Source organism: Sturnira hondurensis, unplaced genomic scaffold (assembly GCF_014824575.4).
Source record: "Sturnira hondurensis isolate 20B ecotype Veracruz unplaced genomic scaffold, ASM1482457v3 Scaffold0021555, whole genome shotgun sequence".
Taxonomy (NCBI): Eukaryota; Metazoa; Chordata; class Mammalia; order Chiroptera; family Phyllostomidae; genus Sturnira; species Sturnira hondurensis.
In genome coordinates this window covers 1,012,029-1,039,220 of record NW_028094186.1, presented here as the reverse complement: position 1 = coordinate 1,039,220, position 27,192 = coordinate 1,012,029, and the positions used below count along the sequence as shown (strand labels likewise).

The 27,192-nt window shown below is 51.5% G+C and overlaps 1 protein-coding gene across 1 annotated transcript; it reads right to left on the bottom strand.

The window, feature by feature from the left end:
• Positions 1-435: 435 nt before the first annotated feature.
• On the bottom strand, positions 436-26,881 carry CRYBG2 (crystallin beta-gamma domain containing 2). Its single transcript, XM_037032900.1, has 21 exons — positions 26,815-26,881; positions 24,526-25,247; positions 16,944-19,470; positions 16,468-16,515; positions 16,266-16,378; positions 15,959-16,088; positions 13,948-14,087; positions 12,991-13,117; positions 12,703-12,738; positions 12,230-12,366; positions 11,941-12,067; positions 11,511-11,650; positions 11,300-11,426; positions 11,096-11,128; positions 10,860-10,972; positions 6,730-6,859; positions 5,368-5,507; positions 4,871-4,994; positions 3,070-3,228; positions 716-875; positions 436-613 (listed from the first exon to the last, which is right to left on the bottom strand). Exons 2-21 carry the CDS (start codon positions 25,104-25,106, stop codon positions 525-527), a joined length of 5,181 nt encoding a protein of 1,726 aa, XP_036888795.1. The 5' UTR covers positions 25,107-25,247; positions 26,815-26,881; the 3' UTR covers positions 436-524.
• Positions 26,882-27,192: the final 311 nt, after the last annotated feature.

Sequence of the window (27,192 nt, the reverse complement as noted above, 5' to 3'; positions counted from 1 at the left end):
AGGAGTTTGTGCCAGGGAGCTCCCACCCCAGCTTGCCTGCTCCGAAGTCCAAATGGTGAGGCCCTTCCCCTTAGGATGGCCTGGCAGAGACCTGCTGTCTTCACTATCAGAATACTGCATTGGAACCTGTGCGTTCCCTGAGGACAGGGGCCAGGGGAATTGGTTCCTGTGTGTGCTCCCACAGCCCAGTGCCAGCCCTAGCTCAGAGCAGGCTCTCAAAACATATCATTTGGGGTGACTCTCCATAACCGACCACACTCAACAGTTTGTCTGGTCCCAGGGCTCCCTCTGGTGGCAAGGGGTGGCCTTGCATCTGAGTCCCAGGACAAGCCAGAAGAACCAAGACTGACTGAAAGCAAGTGGAAGAAGGTAGGTGAACGAATCCTCATTCCCACCCCCAAATATCGTGTGCAGAAAGGAGGATACCCAGGAGGATATTAGAAAACAACTTATGTTATAACAACAAAAATACTATAAAAACATTTCATCCCAGAGAAAGCCACAGGGACTGGGAGGGAAGGGTGTCAAAGCACGTGTATGGTCCAGATCTGGGAAGCCCTGTCCTTGGCCAGCTCCCACAGTACCACGTGGTCCCGGTCATAGCCCCGGCCACCTGGGGGAGGAAAAAGAGAGGGGGAGATAGTCAGAGCAAGCTGGGGACACCATTGCCCCCGGCCCCTCAGGTGCCTTTTCCCACACATGTCCGCCTCCTTACCCTTCACATCTAGGATCCGACCTTCAAACATCTGGCTGCAGATGTGGCCCGATTTGTTGATGCTCCACGTCTGACGGGGCAAGCGGCTCTCAGCCCACAGCACCACCTTTGAGCCCGTGCTGGGGGGCCCAATCACCTGCAGGCTCATGGTGGGGGCCACCTATGCCCCCAGGAGGTTGTCAGGCACTGTTCCTCTTCACAGGGATTCCACCAAAGACACCCCTGACACTCGACTTTGAATCATTAGGGACTGCAACCCTGGGCAAATCTCTTGATCCTCCTGAGCTTTGGTTTCCTTGGAGATGGGAATCCCTGAGTGCTCACTGTTGTGCGGGTTCAACGTGAGAAGTCATATGAGGGCTGGAAAAATATTAGTTCCTCCAGGAAACTTTCTTTTTTTTTTAAATAATTTTTTAAACTTTTTAAAAATATTTTATTTATTTATCTTTAGAGGGGAAGGGAAGGAGAGAGGAAGGAAACATCAATGTATGGTTGCTTCTCGTGCATGCCCTGCTGGGAACTGGCCTGCAACCCAGGCATGTGCCCTGGCTGGGAATCGAACCGCGACCATCTGGTTCGCAGGCCCGCGCTCAATCCACTGAGCTACACCAGCCAGGGCATTCCAGGAAACTTTCTATGACTGACTTCCAAAACACACAGGTTTCAGCATCAGACAAGCCATGATGCACTTATTGGCTGTGTGACTTTTACCCATGTACTAAACTTCTCTGTGCTCTGCTTTCCTAACCTGTAAAATGGAGAGTAAAATAGAATCTGCCCTCATGTTCTCTCTGGATTATACAAGGTATTCATGCGAAAGGCTTAACATGGCACCCTGAGTACATAGCCAGTGTTTCCTTTCATTCTAACTGAAAGACAACCCCGTTTTAATAGCCTACAAAGACCTACACCCCCATAATCTTTCTGATATCATCTCCTGCTACGTCTTCCTTTACTTGCTTCAATCCAGCCATTCAGGTGGTCTTGCTAGTCCTGGAAAATGCCAGGCATGTTCCTACCTCAGGGCCTTTGCACTTGCTGTTCCTTCTATCTGGAGTACTTTAATCAGACATCTGCTTGCCTGCCTCTTTCAAACGTCATCTTCTCTGAAAGGGGTCCCCTTGTTAGAGCTACTGATAGTTCCTATTTCTTCTATTAATTTATTTTTCTCTATTGCTGTGATTTTCAACCAGTGTGCCACAAGAATTTTTAAAACATGCAATACTTGATTATTTAGGCAGGGGCATTGACATCTTTTTCCTTAGACTGTCAAATAAAAAATGACAACGGGCCCTGACCAGTGCAGCTCTGTTGGTTGGACATCATCCCACAAAATGAAAGGTCACTAGTTTGATTCCCGGTTAGGGCACATGCCTGGCTTCCAGGTCCAGTCCTCAGTGGCATATACTACAGGTAACCAAGAGATCAACTGATATTTGTTTCTCTCTCACATTTTTGTTTCTCTCCCTCTCTCCCACCTTTCCCCTCTCTCTAAAAATAAATAAATATATATTTTAAAAATTACAAAAGCCAACACAACAATAGTCATCCAGTGTGGATGCTGTCTTGAACCATAAATATATAGGTCATACAGTAGAGTTGCACCTTATTGGTAATACTGCTAAGGCTGCATCTGATTGGTTAATTCTTGTGGTACCAGAAATCCTTATATACAAGTATAGGCACCTGGTTTTTTAAAAAGTCGCTCTGGAGCAAAAAGGGTAGGTAATTACTTCTTATCATCATCATTATTATTATTTATAAATCAATCAAAATTATAACTATTTTTGGTCAGATCAGCAAAAATATATTTTTTGGTGTGTCGCAGAATTTTAGTCATTAATTTACATGTGCCATGAGATGACATAGGTTGAAAATTGCTGCTCTGTTACACTTTCCATCATCTAAGGTGCTAAGATATTTTACTCATTTAAGTTGTTTCTGCCACTCCCCACTAGGATATAAGCTTCAGGAGGGCAAGAGTCATTTCTGCCTTCTCACTGCTGTATTCCCAGCACCCAGAACAGGGTCTGGCACAGAGTCAGTGCTCAGGGAATGTCTGCGCAGTGAATCTCTCAGTATTACCAGGACCCAAGTTCTGTCACAGGATATCAGAACTAGGAAGCCCCTTAGAAGCATCTGGTTCAAAGCTCTTGTTTTGCACATGGGGGACTGAGCCCGAATGCCTGGGGAGTGCACAGCCTGCATCCTCCACCTTCTCAGGGTCTTAGTATCTGTATGTATGTGTCTCTGGCCCAAGGGTGGGTCCTGTTACTAACTGTGCTGGGACTCCCAAGGTGAGCCTGTGTATGCCTGGAATCCTGGGGTCCCTGTCCCAGCCACTAAACCAGTACCTGGTTCTTCAGCAGCCCATCTTCATAGTACCAGATGCAACTACCTCCAGCCGCAGGCTCAGAGACCACCACACGGCCTGCCTTCATGTCTTCCACGTGGTCTGGCACAGCCAGGAATCCCCCCAGTGCTGCATTCCAGAGGCGGAAATAAGCCCGGCGCTGTTGAGTGGAGGCAGCTGAGAGTCAGGGCTCCCTGGTCAGAGATGCTCCCACCTGGGCCCCCAACACCCATACCTCTGGACCCTCCAGTATCCCAAGCTCCCAGGCCCTCATTCCTGCCCCTAAACCTTCCTTGGCCCTCCTTTAAGTCACCCCTTGTTTCCCGCACAAATACCAAGGGCACATCTAAAGCATATGTCCACACCCACACAGTGCCATGTCCATACATACCCACGGATGTGTGCAGAGGGACACACTAGCAGATAAACCCAAGGTCCACACAGTTGCACAGAAGTTTGCAACAGACACACAGATACTCACAGCCATGCAAACTCACACATCCTAACCAATGCACGGGTCCCTCCAGCCTACTCTACACCAGGCGCTTACGTCTGCTACGGGTATGTGCAGGAATATGGGTGCGTGCGCACATGCCCACGCTAAAGAGCTGCCACAGCAGGGCAGACACTGTCCTGTCAGACCTCAGATCAGCCTCTGCCCCCAATCAGCTGGGGACCTTGGGTACTGGCGATGGCAGTCACAGTAATGAGCACCACAGCTGACGTTTGGTAAGTGCTTATCCACTCAAGCACTGTTCTAAGGACTTTATATACATTCTCTTCAGTCCTCAAACCAATTCCATCATACGTGTTACCCCATTTTAAAGGTGAGGAAGCTGAGGCCCATGGAGACGCAGTACTTGCCCAAAATTGCAGAGCAAGTCCTTATCCACTTCTCGGGGCCTCTATTCCCCCATCTGTAAAGTGTGGGAGTTGGAGATAACCTCCGAGGTTTCTTCTAGCACTGATGTTTTAAGAGTCTGTGGCTTTACAACCACGGCGGTGTCACAGGCACGTGTCCTGGTGAACGCGCTCTCACAGATGGGTACGCACACAAACCAAAGTCACCTACACAGACCAGTGGTCACGAATGACTTTGCAGACACAGAAAAGACCCTCAGACAGGCGAACACAAACCCACACAGACCCCAGGGCCAGGCCTCCCCATTAACACACATGCAAGAAACAAGACACACGTCCAGACGTGCGGACACAAGGTTTCTCAAGGTGGCGTGTGCTTACTACTGCTGAGTAGTACATGAGATGATTTTCAGTCCTCCATGGATAAGCTTATTGTTAAAAATTTAACGGTAATGCATTTATTATATTGTCTATTAAGGGAAAAGCACACATCCACATCAAACCCATGATTTTATGAATATTATTCCTTAAGATAAAGATAGAGTAGGGAAAAGGTTAGTTGATTTAGAGAAAAATATTAGGTAGCTAATGGTTCAAGAAGAATGGAGAGCCCTGGGTGGTGTGGCTCAGTGGACTGAGTACTGGCCTGCGAACCAAAAGGAAGCTGGTGTGATTCCCAGTGAGGGGACATGCCTGGGTTGTGGGCCAGGTCCCCAGTAAGAGGTGTGCAAGAGGCAACCACACACTGATGTTTCTCTCCCTCCCTTCCCTTCTCTAAAAATAAATAAATAAAATCTTTAAACAGAAAAGAAGAAGAATGACAACATGGTAATATTGTGACAAAAACACACAAACGCTGAGTTTGGGAAACATGGGAAGTACACAGACACACACACCCAGATAAGACATCATGGACACTCTCAGCCTGACCTGCTACCCACCTGCTTGATGGGGTAGAGGGAACCCACTCTCTGGGTCCCACTGTAGGTCAGCCAGTTGGTGATCTCGCAGCTGCCCACTAGCCACTGGCGGCCCCGGAAGTCACTGTGTTCACACAGCACCCAGCTGGAAGCAGCCAGTGCAAGAGACACAGAGGAGAAGACAGACAGGGAGGTGGAGAAGGCAAGAATGTCAGAACATTGCCCACCCCCTCTTCTCTCCTGCTGGGACATTTCTTCTTGGAGTTGGGGTCTCACAGGGGAGAGAGAGGCTGGGAAGTGGATTTGGGGTTTGCAGAGCAGAGGAGGGTCCTGAAGAGCCCCTTCCTCCCTGGGCTGAGGTCCAAGCCCTGGGAATCAATGCCCCTCCTCAGTCCACTTCTACCCCCCTCCTGGATGGGAGGAGACAGGAATAGAAGTGGGGAAGGGAAGAAGCCAGGGGCCCAGCCCGCACTTTCGAGAAGTCCCCAGTATCCTGTGCCTCCCCACAACCCACTCACGTGCCCCCTTGGATCCGCACGGACAGCACGTGGTTGCTGAAGCCCTCGGCTTGCAGGCTCCGCACCTCTCCACTGAGCTCAATCTCCTTCCCCTCGAAGCACTCCAGTCCATACAGGAAAATGGAGGGTTCTGAAAAGTGCTGGGGGCCAAGGGGCGTGGAGAAGGGGTGAACCCAAGAAAGCCCTGGCCCCACACTCAGCCCCCCAACTCCCAGATGGGTATTTCAGGCTCTCTTCCCTCCTAAGATCCAGCCCACAGGACTCCTGACTCCTGGGCACTGGCAGCTGGATGTCCCCCAGAGTCTCAGATACAGCAAGTGCCAGACTCGGCCCCCTTGCCCCTCAAACCTTCTTTCCAGTAAATGGCACTTCTAAGAACAGTATACTAATAATACTATTAATCATAGTGGTTCTCATATATTTGGGGCTTACTACATGCCAGATTCTGTGCAAAGAACTTTACCTGATCTCATTATAGTATTGTAGAACTTCTCAACAACCCTACAGGTAGGTGCTATTATTATCTTTGCTTAGCAGAGGGGAAACTGAGGCTGGAGAAGATTAAACCCCTACAGATGGGCTCCAGAACCAGGTCTATCTGCCTTCAGAGCCCAGGGTGTAGTTGTAAAGAGCTTGGCCTCAGGAGCTGGGCTGCCTCAGGGAGAACCTGGCTCTGCCTGTAGCAACCGCCCAGGGTTGTGGTAAGGATTGAAAGTCTTTTTTAAAAAGGCGAGAGCATGCTGTGTGTCCAGTAAATGTTGGCTGTTCTGCTGTGCTGCCACTGCTGGCCCACCCAGTGCTGGTCACCATGTCCTACACAGGTTAGCTCTTTAATGCAGCCTGTGTCTCTCCTCTCCACCTCTTCCCTGGTCCGGGCCACGCTGATTCACTCTGGCTCACTGTGGGAACAACCCCATTGCCTGGCTTCCTTCCATTCACTCTCCACACGACAGCAGAGCCATCTTTCTGCGTCATTCCTCTCCTCACGGACCACGGCCTCAGCAGTCTGGCCCTGCCCCCCAGCCCACCCAAGTGCCAATCCCTCCTGTCCCTGTACCACTTCTGTATCTGGACACACCACTGCGCATAGCAATCTCTATGTCAATGTGACTGTGGGGTCCTCAAAGGCAGGGCTGTGTCTGATTTACTTCATTGTCCTCAGGACTTATCTTGGCAGATGCTCGATAAATCTCTGGTAAGTTGAACTGGCTTTGAAGTCCTGGGGTCAGGGGGACCCGTGCTGGTTCTGAGGAAGACTGGATTCAAGCTCCACCAGCCCACTCAGCAGTGGGAAGAGGCTTGGGACGTCCCAGCAGCACTCCCTGCCTCAGGGATCACCTGGAACTGGACAGGGGCACTCACCAGGGGTACTTTCTGGAGGGAGCCCAGGACTGTGGAGGCTAGACAGCCCATGGCCGTGAGAGTGGGGAACTCGCCCTCGGACAGAATGTGCTGGTCACCCTCAAAGTTCTTCTCATCAAACAGGATCCAGCTGGGAAAGGGGAAGGGTGGTGGGATATGAGTGGATGGGTATTTGAGCCTGCCCTGTCTTCAGCCTGCCCAGGCCCTCTGAGACACAGCAGAGTAGATGCAGACTTGATCATGACCCCCCTGATCCAGGATAGGTCAAGGATGAACAGGTACTGCAGCAGCCTTAAGACGTCAGACGTAGGAAAGGACTGATTGAGCCCTGACCAGGTAGCTCAGTGGGTTAGAGCATTGTCCTGATATGCTAAGACTGCAGGTGCATGGAAGAAGCAACCAATGAATGCATAAATAAGTGGAACAACAAATCAATGTTTCTCTGTCTCTCTCTAAAATCAATTTTTAAAAAAGGGGGGGAAAGGCCTTGGCTGGTGTGGCTTAGTGGATCGAGTGCTGGCCAGCAGACCAAAAGGTCATCAGCTGGATTCCTAGTCAGGGCCAGGTCCTCACTTGGGGTGTGTGGGAGGCAACCAGTTGATGTAGTTCTCACACAGAGCATGTTTCTCTCCCTCTTTTCCCCCCTCCCTTCCCCTCTCTCTGGAAATGAATAAAATCTTTTTTTAGAAAAGCCCCTAAGGAGGGAAATTTGGCCATATCAAGCAATTATTCAGCAATCCTATTTCTTGGAATCTATCCCAAGGACCCCTCCAAAAACATAAAACAACACAAGCACACACGCCCATTCATTACAGCAGTGTTTGCAATGGCAAAGGGTGGAGGCAGCCCAAATGTCCGTCAGTGAGGGTCTGGCTGAACACACTAAGGATGTGGAGTATCATATAGCAGCAGAAAGGAATACAAATGACCTTTTAAAGAGATATAAAGTTATCTCCAAATTGTTAGGCAAAAAAAATATATTACTGTAATTTATAGTATGCTTCTTTTTAAAAAGCCAAAATGTAATCTGCATACCATAAAATGCACTCTTTTCAAGTACACAGTTTGGTGTCTTTGGTAGATTCACCAAGTTGTAGTCTATACCTTTTTGTGTAAGAAAATGAGGAAGGAGGGAAGCAAAACACTTGATTTGATTTCTATAGTTATATGTAAACTTATCTGGATATATTTTTAGTTATATTTTCAAAAACATGGGTGAATAAACTAAACACTAAAAAAAAATCACCTGTCGGGGAGGGAGGGGACAAGGTAGCAGGGACAGAGACAGAAGCTAATCTTTTTAAGTCTTTGTTTATTTATTTTATTTTTTTTAAGATTTTATTTATTTATCTTTAGAGGGGAAGGGAAGGAGAGAGGGAGAGAAATATCAATGTATGGTTGCATATGGTTGCCTCTCGTGCGTCCCCTGCTGGGAACTGGCCTGCAACCCAGGCATGTGCCCTGACTAGGAATTGAACCATGATCATGTGGTTCGCAGGCCTGCCCTCAATCCACTGAGCTACACCAGCCAGGGCTAAAGTTTGTAAGTCTTGGCTTTGGAACTGCACGGACTGAATGCTTGTGACTCCCCGAAAATTCATATGTTGAAGACCCCAACTCTAATAATGGCCTGTAGGAGGTAAACAGGTTTAGATGAGATCCTGAGGGTAGAGCCCCCAAAATGGGATTAGTGTCCTTGTAAGAAGAGGAAGAGGCAGGAGCTCTGTTTCCACGGCAGGGGGCGCATGTCACAGCTGGAAAGCAGGAGGAGGGCCCTCACTAGGAAGCTGAAACCGCCAGCACTTCCCAGCCTCCAGAACTGAGAGAAAATTAAATTCTTGTTGTTTAAACCACCCAGAGCCTGCTGTTTTGTTATAGCAGCACAAGCTGACTAGGACAGGCACACTGTAAATATTTTATGTAATTAAAAAGTAGAATTAAGCCCTGGCTGGTGTTGCTCAGTGGATTGAGTACCAGCCTGTGAACCAAAGGGTCCCGGGTTTGATGCTCAGTCAGGGCACATGTCTGGGTTTGCAAGCCGGGTCCCCAATTGGGGGCACATGAGAGGCAACCATACATTGACGTTTCTCTGCCTCTCTTTCTCTCTCCCTTCCCCTCTCTCTAAAAATAAATAAATTAATTTAAAAAATCTAAAAAAAACCCAAGCGCAACAACCCAGAATTAAATAAAAATGAAAATACTCCTAAAAATTAAAATAAATTAAATTAAATAAATAAGTCTAACTTTACATTGGGTTGGTAGCATAACCACAAAGAAAAACTACACATTATTTCAAATATCTTAAAAACACTACATTTTGAATGATATAAACATGCCAAATGGGATGTAGATGAATGTCTCAAGGACATAAAGAACAGAGAAAACCCTCAAACAGTAGTCACTGGTTTTTACCACTAGTAGTAATATTACAATTATAATTCTGAAACACCTAGCATGTAGATTTTGGTCTCTGAATAGTTATATCCCACTGAAAGGAGCCAGAGGTCCTTTGGGAATGGCTGATTCCAAATGTTTTTGTGGGTTTCGGGGGGGGGCTGCAAAATTATTGTACCAGGAAAAACGAGGAAGTTATTTTTTTTTTTACAAAAAGAACTATTGGGGTCATATCAAGAGGACCCAGGAAGATCCTGTTGAAGAGGCTCCCTTTGGCCAGAGATGAAACAATTTGAGCACAGACAAGAATAGTGACTCCAATGGATTGAAGCATTTCAAATACATAAAACTCTGTGAGTTCATACCAATACTTTTAAAAACATCTTCAACGGTCTGCTTTGGACGTCACTAGAGCACCAATTCAGAAATTATTCTGAAAATTAATCAAGAAAAAGGGGTAGATGCAACATTGATCCCTGGGAAAAATCAAACTTTTTTTTTGTATAGGTAAACAAATAGTTGAAAAGGAAAATTCTCAGTATTCCAGCTAATACAGGTAGAAAGCATAACAAAAACTAGAAAATCATTATTTTGTAACTTCTAAAGAAGTCATGGATCTAGGCAATTATCAATAGATATTAAAACCATTAGGTGAAAGGTAGATGGGAAATCTTATGATGTAGGCATCTTAATGTCACTGAAAGTGGGACAAGCAGACCCAGGCCTCCTGGTGTTAGGCAGTGGAAGTCCACAGTACCATGTATATAGCACTGGCAACAAAACAAAACAACACCTTTAATTTCATCAGTCCTCCAGATCTAACTACCAGTTTACACAAAATATGGGGCACAGAAGAACAAGTTAAAAGACAAGACTAGGAAGCAATCAGCCAAATACAGAAGAAGGGAAATTCACAGGGCAAGTTACTGGGTTCCCTCAAGCAAATAAATGGTGTAAAACAAAATAAAAAGGGGGGGAGGGGCTGTTATACACTAGAGGCCAAATTGACCAAATGCAATGTGCGGACCTTTGTTTGAATCCTGAGAAAAACAAACCAATTTAAAAAGGCATTTTTCATCCTAGCCAGGGCAGCTCAGCTGGTTAAAAGCATTTTACAGTCATGACAAGGTTGTTGTTGGATCCCAGATCAGACACATGCAAGAATCAACCAATCAAGGTTTCTCTCTCTCTCTCTCTCCGAAAAAAAAAGAAAAAAATCAATCAATAAAAAATAAAATTAAAACAAAAAGGCTCTTGTTTTTTTTGGTTTTTCTCTTCTTCTAAAAGGCATTTTTTTGAAGCAACAGGAGAAATTGGACATGGCCTGGGTATTAGGTATTATTAATTATTGTTAATTTTATTAGATGTTATAACTTGTAGCTATATGGGGCATCTTTTCTTATTAGATATACATGCTTAAGTATTTACCTGTAAAATTTTATGTTGGGCCGGGAATTTTAAATAATCTGCTAAAAAATGGCAGAGGGGCAGATAAAACAAGATTGGGGTTCTTTATACTATATTATCTACAAGTTTACATTTCCATTGAAACTGTATTTTGCTTTGATTTTTTAAAGATTCGATGCTTCAGGACAGAATAGCTTATTTCAATGAAGCCGGAGTAAGGAAATCATTTGAAATAAAGACCCTCTTTCTGCAGCTCCAATTTCCAAACCGAGTTAAATGCTTCAGGGCAGGTCCGTCTACCCCGAGCTTCCCTCCCCCCACATCCTCACCTGCCGCCATGGACGAGGCAGGACTGGGGCTGGAAAGAAGGGGGCAGAGAAGCCTGGTCATCCTCGAAGGTGATGTGGTCTCCCAGGAAGTCCGGACCCGAGAAAAGCTGAATCTGGGGGCGGAGACGGGAATAGATAAGAGTGAAGAAGGACAATGGAGTGAGCCAGAGAAAATGGGGAACAGGGGGAGAGATCTCAAATAAGCGAAGAGACATAGGCCTCTGCCAGCACCCTACCTTTGAGACAAAGTGCAGATTGTGCTCCTCCACCTGAAAGGAGAGATCGAAGTTTCAAAACACAAGGAGGGGAACCAGCCCCGCGCCTTAGCCCCTCGGGTTTCAAAATCCCCGGCCCTAACTGCTGCGGCTCTCCAGTCTCCTGTCATTAGCCCCGCCCCACCCCAAGTCCCACCTCCCAGAGGCCCCGCCTTCGGACCCCACCTGCAGGACCGGCTGAAGCGAGGCGAGGGCGCTGTTGCCTGCGCCCCAGTCGTCACAGTTACGGTACACTCCTTTCTCCAGTACATACTGCTCCCCAGAGAAGCCCACCTCCTCATAGGCCACCCACCTACAGAAAGGGAGAGGCTCGGATCAGCGGGGCGGAGCAAGCACCTCTGCCGGAACCGCCCCGGCCCGCCCCGCTGTCACTCACACGCCGCTGAGCACGTGGATAGCCTGCGTGTGGGTGCGGTGTCCCGCCAGCTCCACGTCCGGCAATGCCTCGCTCACCTCTACGTGGTGCCCCTCGAAGTCCATGGCCTCAAACAGCACCACGGCCGGATCCGAGAAGTCCTGGGCCCCAGGGACAGTCAGGTCTCTCCCGCCCACCCACTGAAACCCCTGGGAGTAACCAGACCCCAGGGAGGCAGAACAGCAGGGAACTTTGGGGAGAGGTGATCAGTGTGGCCTGGAGAAAAGGAGCAGGAGGGAGAGAGGCTAGACCTCAGGGAACACTTCAGATGCTCTGGAGAAGAGGGAGATGGAACATAAAGTCTTCCCTCAACTAATTGTACTGGGGGGTGGAGGGCGGGGAGTATGGCTGTGACCAGAGGCAGAGGGATAGCCCAATTGATGTTGCTTACCGTCCGGATGACCCGTAGGGAGATCAGCGCCTCATCGTAGCCTCCCCAGTGTGACCAATCAGGGTATTCCCCCTCCTCCAGCAGATACTGGTGGCCCCGGAAGCCTTCCTTCTCATAGCCCACCCAGCTGGGGGAGGGTGAAGGCAGACAAACAAACTCAGTCAGAGCAGACCCCTGGGTGTGTAAGACAGCCGCCCCCACCTGCAGGCAACCCGGATGATCACTTCCTATTCCCAAAGTAGAGACCAGTGGGGTAGATAAGGTAGAAAGAAAGGTCCTGAGTCCTTACCAGCCTCCAAGAACTCGCAGGGACCCCACGGAGGCCAGGTGGGGGCTGTGGCTGTCCTCTGGCTGCTGAAGGTTGTAGATGTCTCGGCTCACTTCCCAGCTTTGGCCCTGAAAGCCTGGGGCCTCATATACCACAGCCTAGGGGAAGAGGTGGTCAGGTTTGTGGGGAGTGATCTGGACCCAAACATCCCCAGCCAGTCCAGGATGGCTCTGCACAGCATCAGCCCATATAGCTAAGCCCCCAACTCCCTCACTCCACCCCAGGCCCCAACTCCAGTCTCTTCTCTGACCTCTGGCCTAGTCCTTACACATAACAGCCAGTTCCCAGTGAGCCCATCAGGTTCCACCTTCCAAGACCCAGCTGCTGACTCCCAGGACCTTCCTATCCTGTCTTCCAGTCCAGGCCATGATAGCCACACACATACACAAAACCCACCCTAAGGTCCTTTTTGACCCGAAAGTCCAGACTCTTACCTTGGGCTCCCCTGGCTTCTCCACTCTTGGGCAGCCCTGCAGAGGAGACAGAGCTGAGACACCAGCCCAGAGGTGGGGGAAGGCAGATGGGGCTGGTGACCTCGGATTTACTTGATCCTGAGACCCCTAGAAATGGCCAACCCCCTGTTTTCCCTATCCTCCACCTCCTGGGTAATTCCACCTCTCCTCCAGTCCCATTCCCTGTAGGAGCTCCCAGGCCCTGCCTCTTCCCCAAGACTACTTGTCCTTCCCTCAGGACGAGGCTACTTGGAACCACCTACTCCTTACCAATTTAATGGGCTTCAGGGAACCCACACTGGGGTCTGATGTACCCAGGGCCTCAGAGTTGGGGTACTCTCCAGGTTCCAGGATGCAGGGAGTGCCTTCAAAGAAGGGTTTGGGGTACAGCAGCCACCTGGGGGAGGCAGAGAGGTAGCTTCACCCCAAACACCTGGGGACACAGATTGGTGGATGGGAGGGAAGGCTTAGAGAGGAGAAGGAGGTCTTGGGGGAGAGGCCTCTGTCAAGGGGACTCTGGAGGTATTTCAGACCCCCATAATCTCGGGCAGTAGCCACTCCATCAGTGTCCCTTCCTCTGGCCTGGCCCTCTTTTGTTTCACACAGCAGCTGGAGAGGTCTTTCTAGTACACAGACCTGCTTAAAAATCCCCCGTAATTTCCTGTTAGCCTGCCAATACAGTCCAGCTGCACAAAGAGGCCCTTCAGTCTGTCCCCCTGCCTTCCTCCTAGGCCTCACATCTCCCCATTTGCTGCTTTCTCTGAACAAACTGGGTTTTCAAAGCTTAGATCTCTCACCTCTGGACCTTTGCAGGTGCTGTTCCCTTTGCTGGATATACTCTTTCCCCCATTCATTCAATTAACAAACATCTAGGGGCATCTACCCCGTGCCAGGCCCTGCTTTAGGCATCAGGGATACGGTAGTGAACTAAGGACACACAATCCCTGTCCTCAGGGAGCTTAGACTCTTCTGGGGCCAACTGCTCCCAGCCGAGGCATCTCCCCCCTCCTGGCAGGCCTCTGTGACCTCTGGCTGGTTTGGGGCTTTTCTGTACTCCCACAGTTCTTCGCTCCCCCATCCCGGGACCCTGATTGCTACTGTCCGCTTACTTCCCTGTCCCCACCAGTAGATTGAGAACTTCTTGAGGACAAGACTGTATCCTGTCGCCTATGTGTCCTCAGCACAGTGGATGTTAAATGAAGGGATTCCAGAACAGCCCAGACTCACAGTCCTGCAGAGACAGCGGCCGATGCCACCTGCATGGGCCTCTTCAGGCTCTGGGGGTCCTCCAAGGACTTGGTTAGCTTCACTTGCTCCCCCTTGAGGCCCTTCTCAGAGTACAGGCTGATCTCAGGGGTGATGTAGTCCTGAAGGAGAAGGGTGGAAAAATGAAGTGTGGAACAGCACCCCTCAGAGACTACCCATATCTGCACCTGCTTCCCCAAGTCTGCCCAGCTAGGGCTCCAGGAGGCTTCAGGGAAATCTTTGTGACTGTCTCCCCAAAAGCCAGGAGGATGACTGGGGTGTAACAATCCCAACACCAAAGTCCTTGATGGTCCCACCCTGTTCCCTCAGGACCTGAGACCAAAGTTCTCAGCACAAGTGTGCCAAGTGCCGTGCCCTCTGCCTTGCCTTGGGTCACCGGGCTTCCAGCTTGCTGGAGGGACAGGTGGGGTGGACAGCTGCTTCCTGAGCTCTGACTTCAACTATTCCTTTAAGTATAATTCCCGCCTCTGTCCAGACTGGTTCCACTTGCACCTCATCCCAGGAAGCAGCAGATCCTCTCTGCATTCTGGGCATTTCTTCCTCATCAGAACCATTTTCATCGACTCCCTCCTTCACCCCATGATTAAGAAGCATCCGCAGATGGCAAGGCACTTTGCTAAGGGCACCTCACCCCATCTCACTTGGTCCTGTCAATGGGAGTTATCACTCCATTCTCAGACTAGGAAAGAGGCTCAGTGAAGTCAAGCAGCCTGCCCAAGGACACACAGCCTGTAAGTAGCAGGGCCAAGTACAGAGCTGTTTAGTTTTTGTTCACCCGGCACCACCCATGTGCCTGCAACACACTAAGTGTCCAATCGGTACTGAATTAATCAAATGAATCCAGGTCCACCTGACCTCAAAGCCCTTGTTTTTCTCTTGTGCCTCATTAGCTTCCACACCATGATGAGAAGATCACAATAAAGTGTCTACAAACGTTTGTGTGTTTCTGGAGAGGCTTTGAAACTGTTCCCCCTTTGCATGGTTGGGCCACTGCCCTAGTTAAGAGTCACCAAGTTAAGAGTCACCAGCTCTCGTCCTCTCTTACTAGGAGAATTTCGACAGCTCTGGACTCAAAGTTATTCCCCCACTCGTTAAAAACAAAAACACAAAACAAAAAACCAAAACCCCCGACCGGCCCTTCTTTCTCTTCTGGTTCTCCCTAGTGGCCAAGATGATTTTGCCGAGTTTAATTTTTGGTAGTTTGTAAATTGGTGTTATAAAAACAATGTTGTTTTTCCCCTGCTTTACAGATATGAAACTATAATATTGACTATGCCTTTTCCAACCACACATCCCACCCTCAAAATTCAGGAGTGCTCCTGAGCTAAACATCACAGTCCTTCCTGGGCTTCCTGCCTCTGGGGTTCCCATCCAGTCTCTTCTCCTCCTGGCAGCCAGAGGGGTGTTTATAAATCCCCAATCTTATTGTGCAGCCTTTCTGCTTCAAACCCCATCCTGAGACCCTAGCTTGACCCTGAGTTCAGCAAGGCAGAGAGCAGGTCTCCCCAAGCCCCACTGCCTGGCGTGGGACCTGGCACACAGCAAACATTATCAAGCATCCTTTAGCCAATGAAAGAACAAATGTCCAAGGCACCGGGGGTCTTAGTGTGGGCCTAACAGCCTGCGCCCTGGAGATGGGGAAGCACCCATATTCACCCTTCACCTGTTTCTGCGATTCTAATGAAATCTTTCTCCAGAGCCAGCTCAAACTTCCCCAGGCTGCTTTCCCATGCTGGGGATTGGCTTCTGCCTGGCCCCGCCTCCTCAAACCAAGCTGAGCACTCTCCAGTTGGCTCCAAGGTCAGGAATCTACAGGTGAGTCCATAATAACCCTAACTAACCCTCTGTCTCCTGCTCAGTATGATCTATCCCAGAGATTCCAACTCTAGGCGCCTGAGGCTTTCTTCCTCCTCAGGGCCTGGGGCCCAGGGTAGACAGGGCAACATCTAGCCCCCAACCCCAGGCCACTCACCCGGACAACCCTCTTCAGGGACCCAATGCTTTTGAGACTCCATGCTGTCCCTGAGGCCCTGAGTTCCACGTCTCCTTCAGGCAGGACCAGCTTCCGGCCCTGGAACTCTGGCTCTTCGTACAGCACCCAGCTGTGGGCAGAGAGAACCAGGGTCACTGGGTGGGAGAGGACATACCCACAAGGCAGGGTTTCTGGATAGTTGAGGGGGCTTCTGCCAGGTTGGCCTGGGCACTTCTCGCTGCACTTGCTGCCCCCACTGCCCCAGGTTCACAGGCAGGCCCTCATTCCTCAGGCACTCTGCACTCACCAGCCTCGAAGCACCCTTATGGAGGCCACCTGGGCCCAGCCGGAGGTGTCAGCAATGTCTTCCCAAACCTGCCTGCTGCTGCCTTGGCAGCCGGGCTCTGAGAAGAGGATCACCTGGAGAAGACACAGAAGGGGTCCTCAGACTCTGCTGAAGATTCCACCTCCTGTTCCTCCTCCCACACACTTGCCCCCCACCGTCCTACCTTTCCTGGCCTGGTGTTCAGCTTGCCTTGGGTCTTCGATGCTGAGCTCTGGAATGGAGGCAGAGTGCTAAGAAGTCTTATGGGGTTGTCTTCTTACTGCCTCCCACAGCCTGCTATTCCAAGCATCCTACATCCTCTGTTTTAGTCTCTACCCCCACAGAGCACACCATACTTGTCCCCAACCCACCCTGTCCCAGGAGCTGTGTCCCTATTACTCCCCTTCCCCAGTTTCCAAGAGATTGGAGACACTAAGCCCTTGGGAATCCACAGTGCAAACCTCTTCCTGTTTGGACAGGATGACTGAGGCCCAGAGGGATGCAGCTTGCACAGGGTCACACTGAGCCATACCTCAGACCCAAACACAAGGCCCAAACCTCTACCTCTGAAGATTCTGCCTCCTAGTACCATGGTCCTCATACCATCCAAACCCTGGTGAGGCCAGGCACCCTCCCTTGCCCAACCAAGGCCTCACTCACCCAGCCCTCAGGGGGCCCAGTGCCTTCAGGCTTCTCTGTCGGCAACCTTTCGCTGCAGAGCAGGGGCAGCTGTCCTGGCACCTTTCTGAGCCCTGGTGCCCCATGGGGAGGCAGAGCAGATAGTTTTGTGCCCAGTGATCCCAAGGTGAGGACCTCCTTGGTGGCAGGCACCAGACCACCAAAGAAAAGACTGCCTCCAAGACGGGAAGTAGGCCTCACGCCCGTCTGCCACTCTGACCCCGGCTCTGACTGGGAGCGCTTGGCATCTGTGACATGCTTCTTCATCATCTCCAAAGGAGAATAAGAGGTCTGGTGGGGCCTGGTAGGGCCAGAGTCCCAGAAGTCCCAGGCTTTCTCCCGCCTGCGCTGGAGCTTCTCATCATCACTCAGGTAGGGGTTCTCTGGTTCCTCCTCCTCTTCCTCCTTTTCTTCCTTTCCTTCCAGTGCGGGCACCTCCTGGGGGCTGGGTCCCAGCACCCCTGGCCTGGACTGGTCCTCCTCGATGGCGGGTAGCGTGGCATACATGGCCAGGTAAGAGGAGCGGGGGGCTCGTGGCAGCCGGTGAGTGCGGAGGATCTCAGGGGACTCCATGCTCCGCAGGGTGTCCAGGAAAATCTCCAGGTCAGCATCGAGGGCCACCTCCTCCTCCTCCTCCCTCAGGGATTCCAGGGGCATCCTGTCTTCAGTGGAGTCAGGGACAAGCTGGGTCTCTGGGCTGGCCCCCGATCCCATTGGCTCGGGGGCTGGGGGCCCTGCTGGGCTGGGGGGCACCTTGCCCACTGAGGAGGAGGGAGCAGAGGGAACAGCAGGGCCCTGGACAGCCCCCATTTGGGTGGGAGATGAGATGGGGCTCCCTTCAGAGCCCTGGACAACCTCAACCTCGTGGGAGGATGGAATTGCAGGAGCAATCAGGCCTTGAACAGACCCTTCCTTGGGGAGGGAAGGGCCAAGGCTGCTCTCAGTACCCTGGATGACTTTTTTGGGGGTGCTAGGCCTGCCTTCTGGGTCCTGGACAACCTCAGTTGGTTTGGGGGACGAAGCGGCAGGAGCACCAGGACCCTGCACAACCCCTTTGTGGGTGGAGGCTGTGTCGGCAGGAGTATCAGGAACCTGCACTGTTTCTTTCTGGGTGACGGGGAAGATAGGGGCATTCTCAGAGTCCTGAAGAACCTTGTTCCTCGGGGAAGATGGAGCAGGCAGATTATCCCCTGGGCTGGGGATACACTTCCGTCTTGCAGAGGATAGAGGTTGTCCAGGAACAGTTGCAGCCTCACTCCTTACCACGGGCATGATGGTGGCAGCAGAGGGGCCTGTGACCCCCTCCTTTGTTACAGAGGGCAGGGCCTGGGGTTCCTGGGGGTCAAGAATGAGCTGGACTCTGGGGTGAGAGGGCATCACAGGCTGCTCGAGGGCGTGGTCTAGGACTAGGGAAGGGGTGTGGGTCTGGAGTCTGGGAGAAGAGGGTACTGGTGCGTGGCCCTGAGAGGTGTGGAGGGAGAGCTGGGTGGGGGGGTTAGAGGCTCCCTGCACCCTTGGGACCTCATGGGCCCTAGTATCCCAAGCGTGGACCTGGTCTTGGTCTGGGTGGGCTGCAGGGACCTCTTGGTTCTGAGGTGGGTGAGCACCCTCTGGAATACCTACAGGGTCTGGGGCAGATCTGTCTTTTGGCTCTGTTTTCTCCATCTCAGGGAGCTGTCCCAGGGCTGTGTCCACTGTGCTGCTCAGACCTGGACTTCTTGGCACCGGAGCCATGGGCCTGGGAAGCCTGCTGGCAGGTGGGTTTTGCTCAGCAGGCACAATACTACTTAGCAGCTCCAGGGCCTGACTGTGGCTGGGCAAGCCCTCAGCCCCGCGGCTCACCACCACTGCCCGGACAGCACTGCGGCCCCTAGGCAGCGCTGGCTCCAAGGTCACAGAGCTTCTCACCCGTTGGTCCACATGCCCTCCTACCACCACCGTGGTCCGCACAGTGCGTGTCACCTGCCGTTTCTCAAGGCTTATACCTGGGTAGGGGCTTGGCTCACGGGGCCCAGGCAGGGGCACCAAGAGCTCAGTCCTTGCTATGGCTCCCAGGCTTGGTGGCTCAGTCCCAGGGTCTTGGGAGCTGCCATCACCCTGGTCCACCGTCTCTTTCAGCCTTCTCACCAGCCTTTTCTCCCTGGGAGGTGGTGTGTACTTTTTGGAAAAGATGGGCCCGTGGCTCTGGAAGCTCCTGGAGTCAGCCCCAATTCGGGGGCTTTGGTGATTCACAGTCTCTTCTCCCCCTGCAGCAAAACCATTGACTTCCTTTCCACTGCGACTGTACTCAAACATCCCCTCCGGAGGGGCTTCCATGTGGGCCTCTGATACCAAGGACACCTTGTGAAAACGATGTCTACTCTCTTCCTGGGCAGGCGGCCGCCGCTGCCATGTCAGTCTGGCACTCACCACTCGGGCCTCTGTCCGAGCGGGGGACCTGCCGGCCTCCTCCATGTGGAGCCCCAGCAGCCCGCCCTGAAGAGTACTTGGCTCACTCTGGCCCAGCTCCCTGCAGAGGTGCCAGAAAAAAGAGAGACGGAGTCAGAAGTGGCGATGGTGGCGCTCTGTCGTGCAGAATAACTACTCCTGCCAAAGTCAGATGGGTAACCTCAGGCAAGTCCTTTGATCTTTGGGGCCTTTGTTTCTTTATCTGTAAAATGGGCATGATACTCCCAGCCTTCTCCCCATATTCAGGTGCTCCCCTATGCCAGGGACTTTCAGGGGGTAAAGCTGTGGCCTAAGCCTGGAAGGAGAGGGGAGAGATAGAGCAAAAATGACATAGGATCCGACCCAATGGTCTATGGGTGGGGCTGGGACTTTGCCCGAGAAGTCCTCCAAGGAGCCCAAAACTGGAAAATCAGAGAGCTGAAAACTAGACAACTGTTTGAACCCTGTTCCTGCCATTATAAGAGAAGGGACGGAAAGGCTGGCCTTGGCTTCAAGCAGAGCTGGGTTCCCCCTGGCCCTACCACTCACCAGCTAGATAACTTTGAGCAGGCTACTTTCCCCCCTCAAGTTCCAGGGTTCCAAGCCACAGAACTAGAATAATAAGAGTGTGTGCTCATAGGGTTATTGTCAGGATGCAATAAGAGAGAAAGAACAAAAACTCGCCTTATAAACTAAAACACAGACTCATAAACTCCACTTTGTCACCTTGGAGAATTGTGACTGAATGAATACTAGCAGGTGGGGACACCGGTGTGCTAGCTTCAGCGTGCAGTATGACTGTGGGCGCACGTCTGGGTGCATCTGCGGGTCTTCATTAAGCTTCTGAGGACCCAGCACTTTGGACTTAAATGCACTTCCCCTCAATTTTCTCCTCTCTGACCATCCCCCCATTGTACACATGAAGAAGCCCAGGGTCTGAGAAGAGGAGCGGCTGGCTCAGGGTGATGCACCTGCCAAATTCGAAGATGGGGATTGAAGTCATATCTGAATCTACGTCTAGGCGTCTTCCCTCCTGCTCCTAGGATAAGGGCTCTGATCACATCTAGATATTCCAATGGTCCTCTCCAGCAGACCACATCTTACCTTCACTCTTTTAAGGGGTGGGGCCAGGATCTTACTGCTTTTCTGACCCTCTTTGATCTCTCTGGGTGTCCATTACCTCCTTTATTAAACGGAGAATAATAATAACAATTGTCTGAGGAGATCTCTAAGCTCCCTAGAAACTGATGAATCTGTTTCAATAGTAACAACAATAGCCATTTGCTGAGGGCTTACCCTGTGCCAAACACATTGCTTTACATTGTCCTTTATGCTCATGGTCCTATGGAATCCTCTCAAATGTAAGAATCCCATACATTTGATACCTCATAAAGAAGAGATTATTAGTAAATTATGAACAAACATCCCCATTTTGCAGATGAGGGCAAAAGGGCTCAGAGAGGTTAAGAAACTTGCCCAGAGTCACATAGTATCAGAGGCAAGACTTGAACCCCAACCCTAAGTGCTTGACCACCAATAGCAAACTCCTCAATTACTGATAACTGAGGCTTGATGGTTTGGAGGTTTGCTTATATGATTTTATATTTTATTTTATTGCATTTTTAGAGAGAGGGGAAGGGAGGGAGGAAGAGAGGGAGAGGAACATTGATGAGAGAGAGAAACATTGATGTGGGAGAGAAACATCAATCGGTTGGTTGCCTCTTGCACACACCTCAACCAGAGATGTGCCCATGACCCAGGCGTGTGCCCTGACCAGGAATCAAACCCGCGACCCCTTGCTTTGCCGGACAATGCCCAACCAACTGAAAAAAAAACAGTCAAGTCTTGGAGGTTTGCTTTTAAAAGGGGATCACAGCAGTCACGGGGGGCCATGCAGCCCCCGTTCTGACTTCCAAGTCACACTGACCAGGGCAGTCCTATTCTTTTGCCCCAAGGACCCATGAAGTCAACCTGTTCATCCCCAGCCTCAGACCTAGCCCATGAGGCAGACCCTAGACCACTCAGAAGGAAGTTAAGACCAGAAATGGACTCAGTCCCCCAACCTCCCTCCCTCATCTCTGTTTTCCTCTCTCCTAAGCTGGTGAAACCCAGAACTTTGACCCTGTTGGTGGCCCCAGCAGTGACTCAGGTTTTATGAGGGGCAGAGATGAAAGGGACTGAAGCCTCGGGAAGCCTGACCTGACTCGGAGACCACTGGTGACTATAACAGCATACGGAAAAAACAAAACAAAACATCATATGGCCTAGCCCGGGGCACGGTTTGAGTGCCCCCAGAAAAGCCTCGTGTAACCAGAAGGTGGCAGGCTAAGGAGCCCCAGTCCTTTCCCAAAGCCAGGACTCCTGAGAGCAGGACACCATCAGACACTTGAAGCCCTGGATGCATAGCCCTTCACTGAGCATCTGACCCTCCCTGCTGTTCTCCATAAAGAGCCCCCTTTCTTCCCACAGAACCCCTGTCCTCATTGGGATTTCACCTACATGAGCTTCACCCCCTTGCTGAGCCCTGCCCCCCAATCTCCGCTTCATTTCTGAATAACAATAATAACAACTACTATTTGCTCAGATTCCATCCCTAATGGCATTAATATTAAGGGACAAAGCCTGGGTTCTAAATTATTCATTCATTCATTCATTCATTCATTCATTCAATGTTAATTGTGTTAGATGATGCTCTAGTTTCTGGTTAGGTTCACCCAAAGCCAACTCTCCCATGAAGGTGTTATCCTAGGAGTCCAGGGGTCAAAGAATTAGACATAAAAACAGAAACAGTATTTAGAAGGCCCCATAGGCTTTGGCAAAGTGACAGGAAAGCAGCTTCAGAGGAAGCCATTGATAATCAAATTAGCCATTGTCAGAATGCAATGCCTCTCTCAACCCAGCCCAACTCTGGACAACACCCCTGACAGTCATTCATTCCTCAAGCATGCGGTCATTTGCTTCTGCTTGCATACCTTTAGGGACAGGGAGGTCATCATCTGACAGTTGACCTGACTGATCCCTGGACAGTCATGACTGCTAGAATGTTCTTCAGACTATCCTGGAACCTGGCTAGCAACAGCTCCCCGTTTTTTGTCCTTGCTCTGAAGATATTCCCTGGTGACACAGGATGCCTTTCATAGGCCGGGAAAAGTGCCCATTCCCAGAGCCCTCCCAGGGCCCCATATCAGAAGTGGATTTGTTGGCAGGGTAACCAAACAAGGTGTGTGGAAGGGAGAGGCTGAGGAAGGGGCGGGGGGAGTGTGGGAAAGAGCCTTTCTAACCCAACAAGTCCTGGATTCTCCTCTCTTACTGTGAATCACCCACAGACCGAGCCACACCAGTACAGGTCCACATGCCCACAAACACATGCATGTCACATCGGCATGCACTGACACACGCACAGACACCAGCACAGAGTAGCATATGCACAAACACACACACAGACCATTATGCTGCCGTACATAGTCAGACCCACCAACACACAGAGTCAGAGCTACAGAGACACAGCAATGCACAAGTCACAGAGACACAGAAACACACAGACACAATGACACAAGCACACATTCATGATTCATGCACATAATCAGTTCATAGCCCCAAGCCCTCCTGTCCTTGAAATTCACCCATACTTGAACACCAACACCCCCCTTGAATGTATACGCATTTCCACTTGCGGACCCAACTGGGTCACACATCACTCCCTATTATTTGCCAATGCCAGCCCGGGAACCCTGGGCACATAGAAGGATGCTGTCCCTGGAGGTACACCTCCTCCTCTCAGAGTGAGCCCTAGCCTCCCGCCAGAGTCTGTCATTATTTACTTGGGCCCAAAATAGCCAGGGAGTGGCAGATACACAGACCCAGTCCCCCCAGATAAACCTACTCCTGCTTCTGCCCTCTCTCTAGGCCTGCTTCCTCCACCACCTTCCCTGTCGACAGCCCTTCTCCTCCAGCTGCGGCACCCGAGCAGATCTGCAAGCCAGCCGAGGTCCCACATCTCCCTCTTCCCTGCCACAGGACCAGGCACCGTGACTCCTGCCCAGAGGCCTGGGCACCCTGTTGCTGCTTCTGCTAGCACAGTGCCACCAAACCCACCTCCACAGGGTCAGAGAAAACCCTGCAGTCTGCACGACAACCGCCCTCCACCCTCCACCCTCCACTGTGTGCCCAGAGCCTCTATGAGAGGCAGGATAGAGAAGTGGTTAGAGCACAGGCACTCATGTTCAATTCTGCCCCTTCATTTCTGGTTGACTTTGGGCAAGTGACATAACCTCTCTGAGCCTTAGTTTCTCTGCTGTAATTGGGGCCTGGGGTGCGAAGCACTATTCCATGGGGCTGTTGTCAGGGTAAAATAGGATTATGTTTAGAAAACCGTAACTGACCCAGTCACAACCATCATCATCAGGAACTTTTCAGGGCCCTGTGTGAGGCCCAGTGCCCCTCCCTGGTGGTCCTAGAGAGATGCCGTGTTCACCCCTTTCCAGATGAGTTTTAGGGAACCCACCCTTTCATCTCTGAGCCTACCAAGCAGAGTTGGGAGAGTTATTTCAATACAAATAAAAATCAAGAAAGATTGAGAATCTCAGTGTCTATTGCTTTGGTCACCGACACAGAGCCAGGTGGGTAATTATTGCTACACCTGAGGTGTTATTAATAAGCATCTCTGCTATTTGGGCAGCACAACTCTCTGGAGTTCAAAGCATAATCCTGTAACCACCTCATCTCCTGTTACCAAATCTACCCGACAACTCTAGGACCAGATTGGTTAAGCAACTTGCCCCAGGACACCAGCAGCTTGACTATTCCCAGGTGGGTTCTGTGGTCTCCTGAACAGAACCAGAGAGTGGTGGGTGTTGCTGAGGAGGTGACCCCTCCCCCATCCTCTTTCTCTCCTCAGGTGGACAGGGGAGAGGAGCAGAAGTAGGTTCCAGGACCAGGAATGTGAGTGTGGGTGAGGAGGGGGAGAGCAAGGCAAGTTTGGGGGGGGCGGATGGCAGAGTCAGTTCATGCCCAGGGAGCTGAATGAATGGGCCTGAAGTTGAGAAAGTCTGGAGATGAGACAGAGACCCCCAGAAAGGGCAGCCAGGCCAGTTTCTCCTCCCACCACCACCCCACGTGGGGACCAACCTGTACTCACCGTCCGTGTGGGGACCCAGGTGTCCAGGGAGCCTGGAGTTCCTGCTGCTGGGCTGAGCTTTTCTGATGCCGTGAGGCTCTTAGCCAGGACTCCTGGGGTGGGTCAGCTGGGCACCCCGTGATGGGGCGGGGCCCCTGAAGAGGATTTTGCCAGCCCCTGAATTCCTCAGGGCAGAAGGGGTGGAGAGCTTGTTGGGCCGGTTTGGGCTCCTCACCCTCTTCCCCAGGAGTCTGCCCACGCCCCTGCAGGATGACAGTGATGTGGTAGCGGGTCCTCCTGGCAGGAGGCTCAGGTAGGATCTGGGCTGCTTCTGGCAGTGCTGGCTCTGGGGTGGCAGGCTTGCCCTTTGTCCCCTCTGCCTTGAGGAAGGATGCTGGGCGGGGTGTTGCCAGCATGTTGCCAGGTGGCTCAGGATTCAGAGGGACCTCTGGGGCCATGTATGGGGGTTGCAAACAAGGGCAGTCTTGGGTTCCCTGTTCCAAATGTCCAGGAGCTGGCGCCGGGCATGAGGGGCACCTGGCACCAGCAGGGTCTGCTGCCAGCGCTGGGCTCTCCAGGCCCATGGAGGCATAGTTGGCCATGTCAGAAGTGCTGCCCACAGCTGGCCTCTGTAGACGCCCCAGGGCCTGAGCAGGGCCCCCTGAGCTGCGTCTTCGCTTCCAAAGCCAGGAACCATGGCTCCCATTCTGAAGGTCCCACTCTGAGAGGCTCTTGGCTTGGGTCTGAGGGAAAACAGAGGCAGGGCCTGGTGACAGCATCTTCCCCCTGCCCTCCAGGCACCCCTAATCACCCTCGCCTGCCCTCCTTGGCACAGGAGAAGTAGAGCTTCCCTAAGGAGATGCTGCCAGGACCACGAGCTGGAGGAAGGGGCAGAGCTCTGGGAAAGCCCCTCAGCATTTAACTCACCCCCTCCCATTTTACATATGAGAAAAGGGAGACCCAGAGAGGACACCGACATGAGCAACGTCACAAGTGAGGGCCCAACTCTCAGGCCAACTGCTGCTTTCCCAAGACCCACAGGTCTCTGCTCCTTTGGAATCAGCTGCCCGGGGGATTAGGGTCTTCGTGGGCATGTCTGCCACAAGTGTCCATGGCCTCTGTCCACTCCAGGTTTCCAGAGAGCCTGCAGCCACTTCCCCAGTACCCTCCCACTTGAGATTCCCAGGCACACCTGGGCATATGATGTACCTGGGACGTGAGGGAGTCAGGAAAGAGGGTTTCCCTGAAATTGGGACAAACCTGACCTGTGTTTGTTGTCTTCCACCAGAGCCACGTCTGGCTGTGGGGGTGAGGGGATAGGGCCCAGGATACCAGACCCATATGGACACTGCCCTCTCTCTCCCAAAACCACCAGTTTTTGAGGACGGGTTTATGCTCTTGGCAACAGAGCAGCCAAGTCTGAGGTCAAAAATTCCTTTTAGCAGGGACCATTGATCCCAAATGCCTCAATTTACTCATCTATGAATAGATGCAGCCTCTCCCTCACCAGGGGCTGAACACCTCAAGAGCCAGGAGGGCAGAGTGATTCATGTGGGGCCTGGAGGTGCTAACCTGGGCTTGAATCCTAGCTTTGCTACTTCCTAGCTCCAAAACCTCTTGCATCTTAGATTCTCCATGTATAAAACTGGCATGGTAATAACAGTACCTGCTTTCTGGGAGTGCTGTAAAGATTTCATGAGATAATCCATGCAGAGCATCAGCAAATAATAAGTATTCAGTTAAGCACTAGTAATTACGAATGGTACTCAGGACCACACACCTGCTGAACCATCTCTAGGGGAGGACACTCAGTATTGCCTAACCCATGGTTCAGATGGGAAAACCGTGGCCAGAAGATTAAATGTCCAGGAGATATGGACCCCTGGCCCAGCATCACCCCAAGGGGGCCATGCCAAAAAGTGGGGAAAAGGGACTAAAGGTGGGAGGAGGTCAAGGTGAAGCAGGAAGTGTGGGGAAGGGGGTCCTGGGAACAGGTGCAGACCCTACATGCCTCCCTGGGGGCCAGGTGTTAGGAAGCTCATGTTTCCTGAGCATCTAAACCCACATTGGATGTTCTACATCCATTACCTCATTTCTCACAGCTGCTCTGAGAGGCGCTGTCTCCATTTTGCAGAAGGAGAAACTGAGGTTCAGAGATGAGGAGTGATCTGCCCAGGGTCACGCAGTGACTCGGCAGCAGAGGGAGGACCAGAGCACTCCAGTTGTCTGAATCTCGAGTCAGGGTTCTCAGGGTCTGCCCCTCCCAGAGCTTCTGCCCATTCCTTGCCTCCCCTTTGCATTCTCTCCTACCTTGAGGCTGACATTGTTGGTGCTGCTCTGGCCTTGGGCCAGGTCAGGGCAGCTCTGGCCACCCCAGGGCCTGGAAAGGAAGCACAGGGGGAAGGGAGTGAGGTAGTCTCCTCCTCTCCCACCCAGAGACTGGACCCAGTGGTCCTCCCCCAAACTCTCTCAGAGCCCACAGGCCGGATGAGTTCCTGAAACTTGGGGAAGGTGGGGAGTGTGCAGCAGCCTCCTTTCTCCTCCTTCCCCTAACTGTCCAGTCCACCCTCAGGGACAGAGAAAGACAGGATGGGCTTGGGAGAAAAGTGGGACTAGGCCTGTATCAGGGCCAGGACACGGAAAAAGTACAGAGCCCTGATGATGCAAAAGCTCACCATTTGCTGTGCC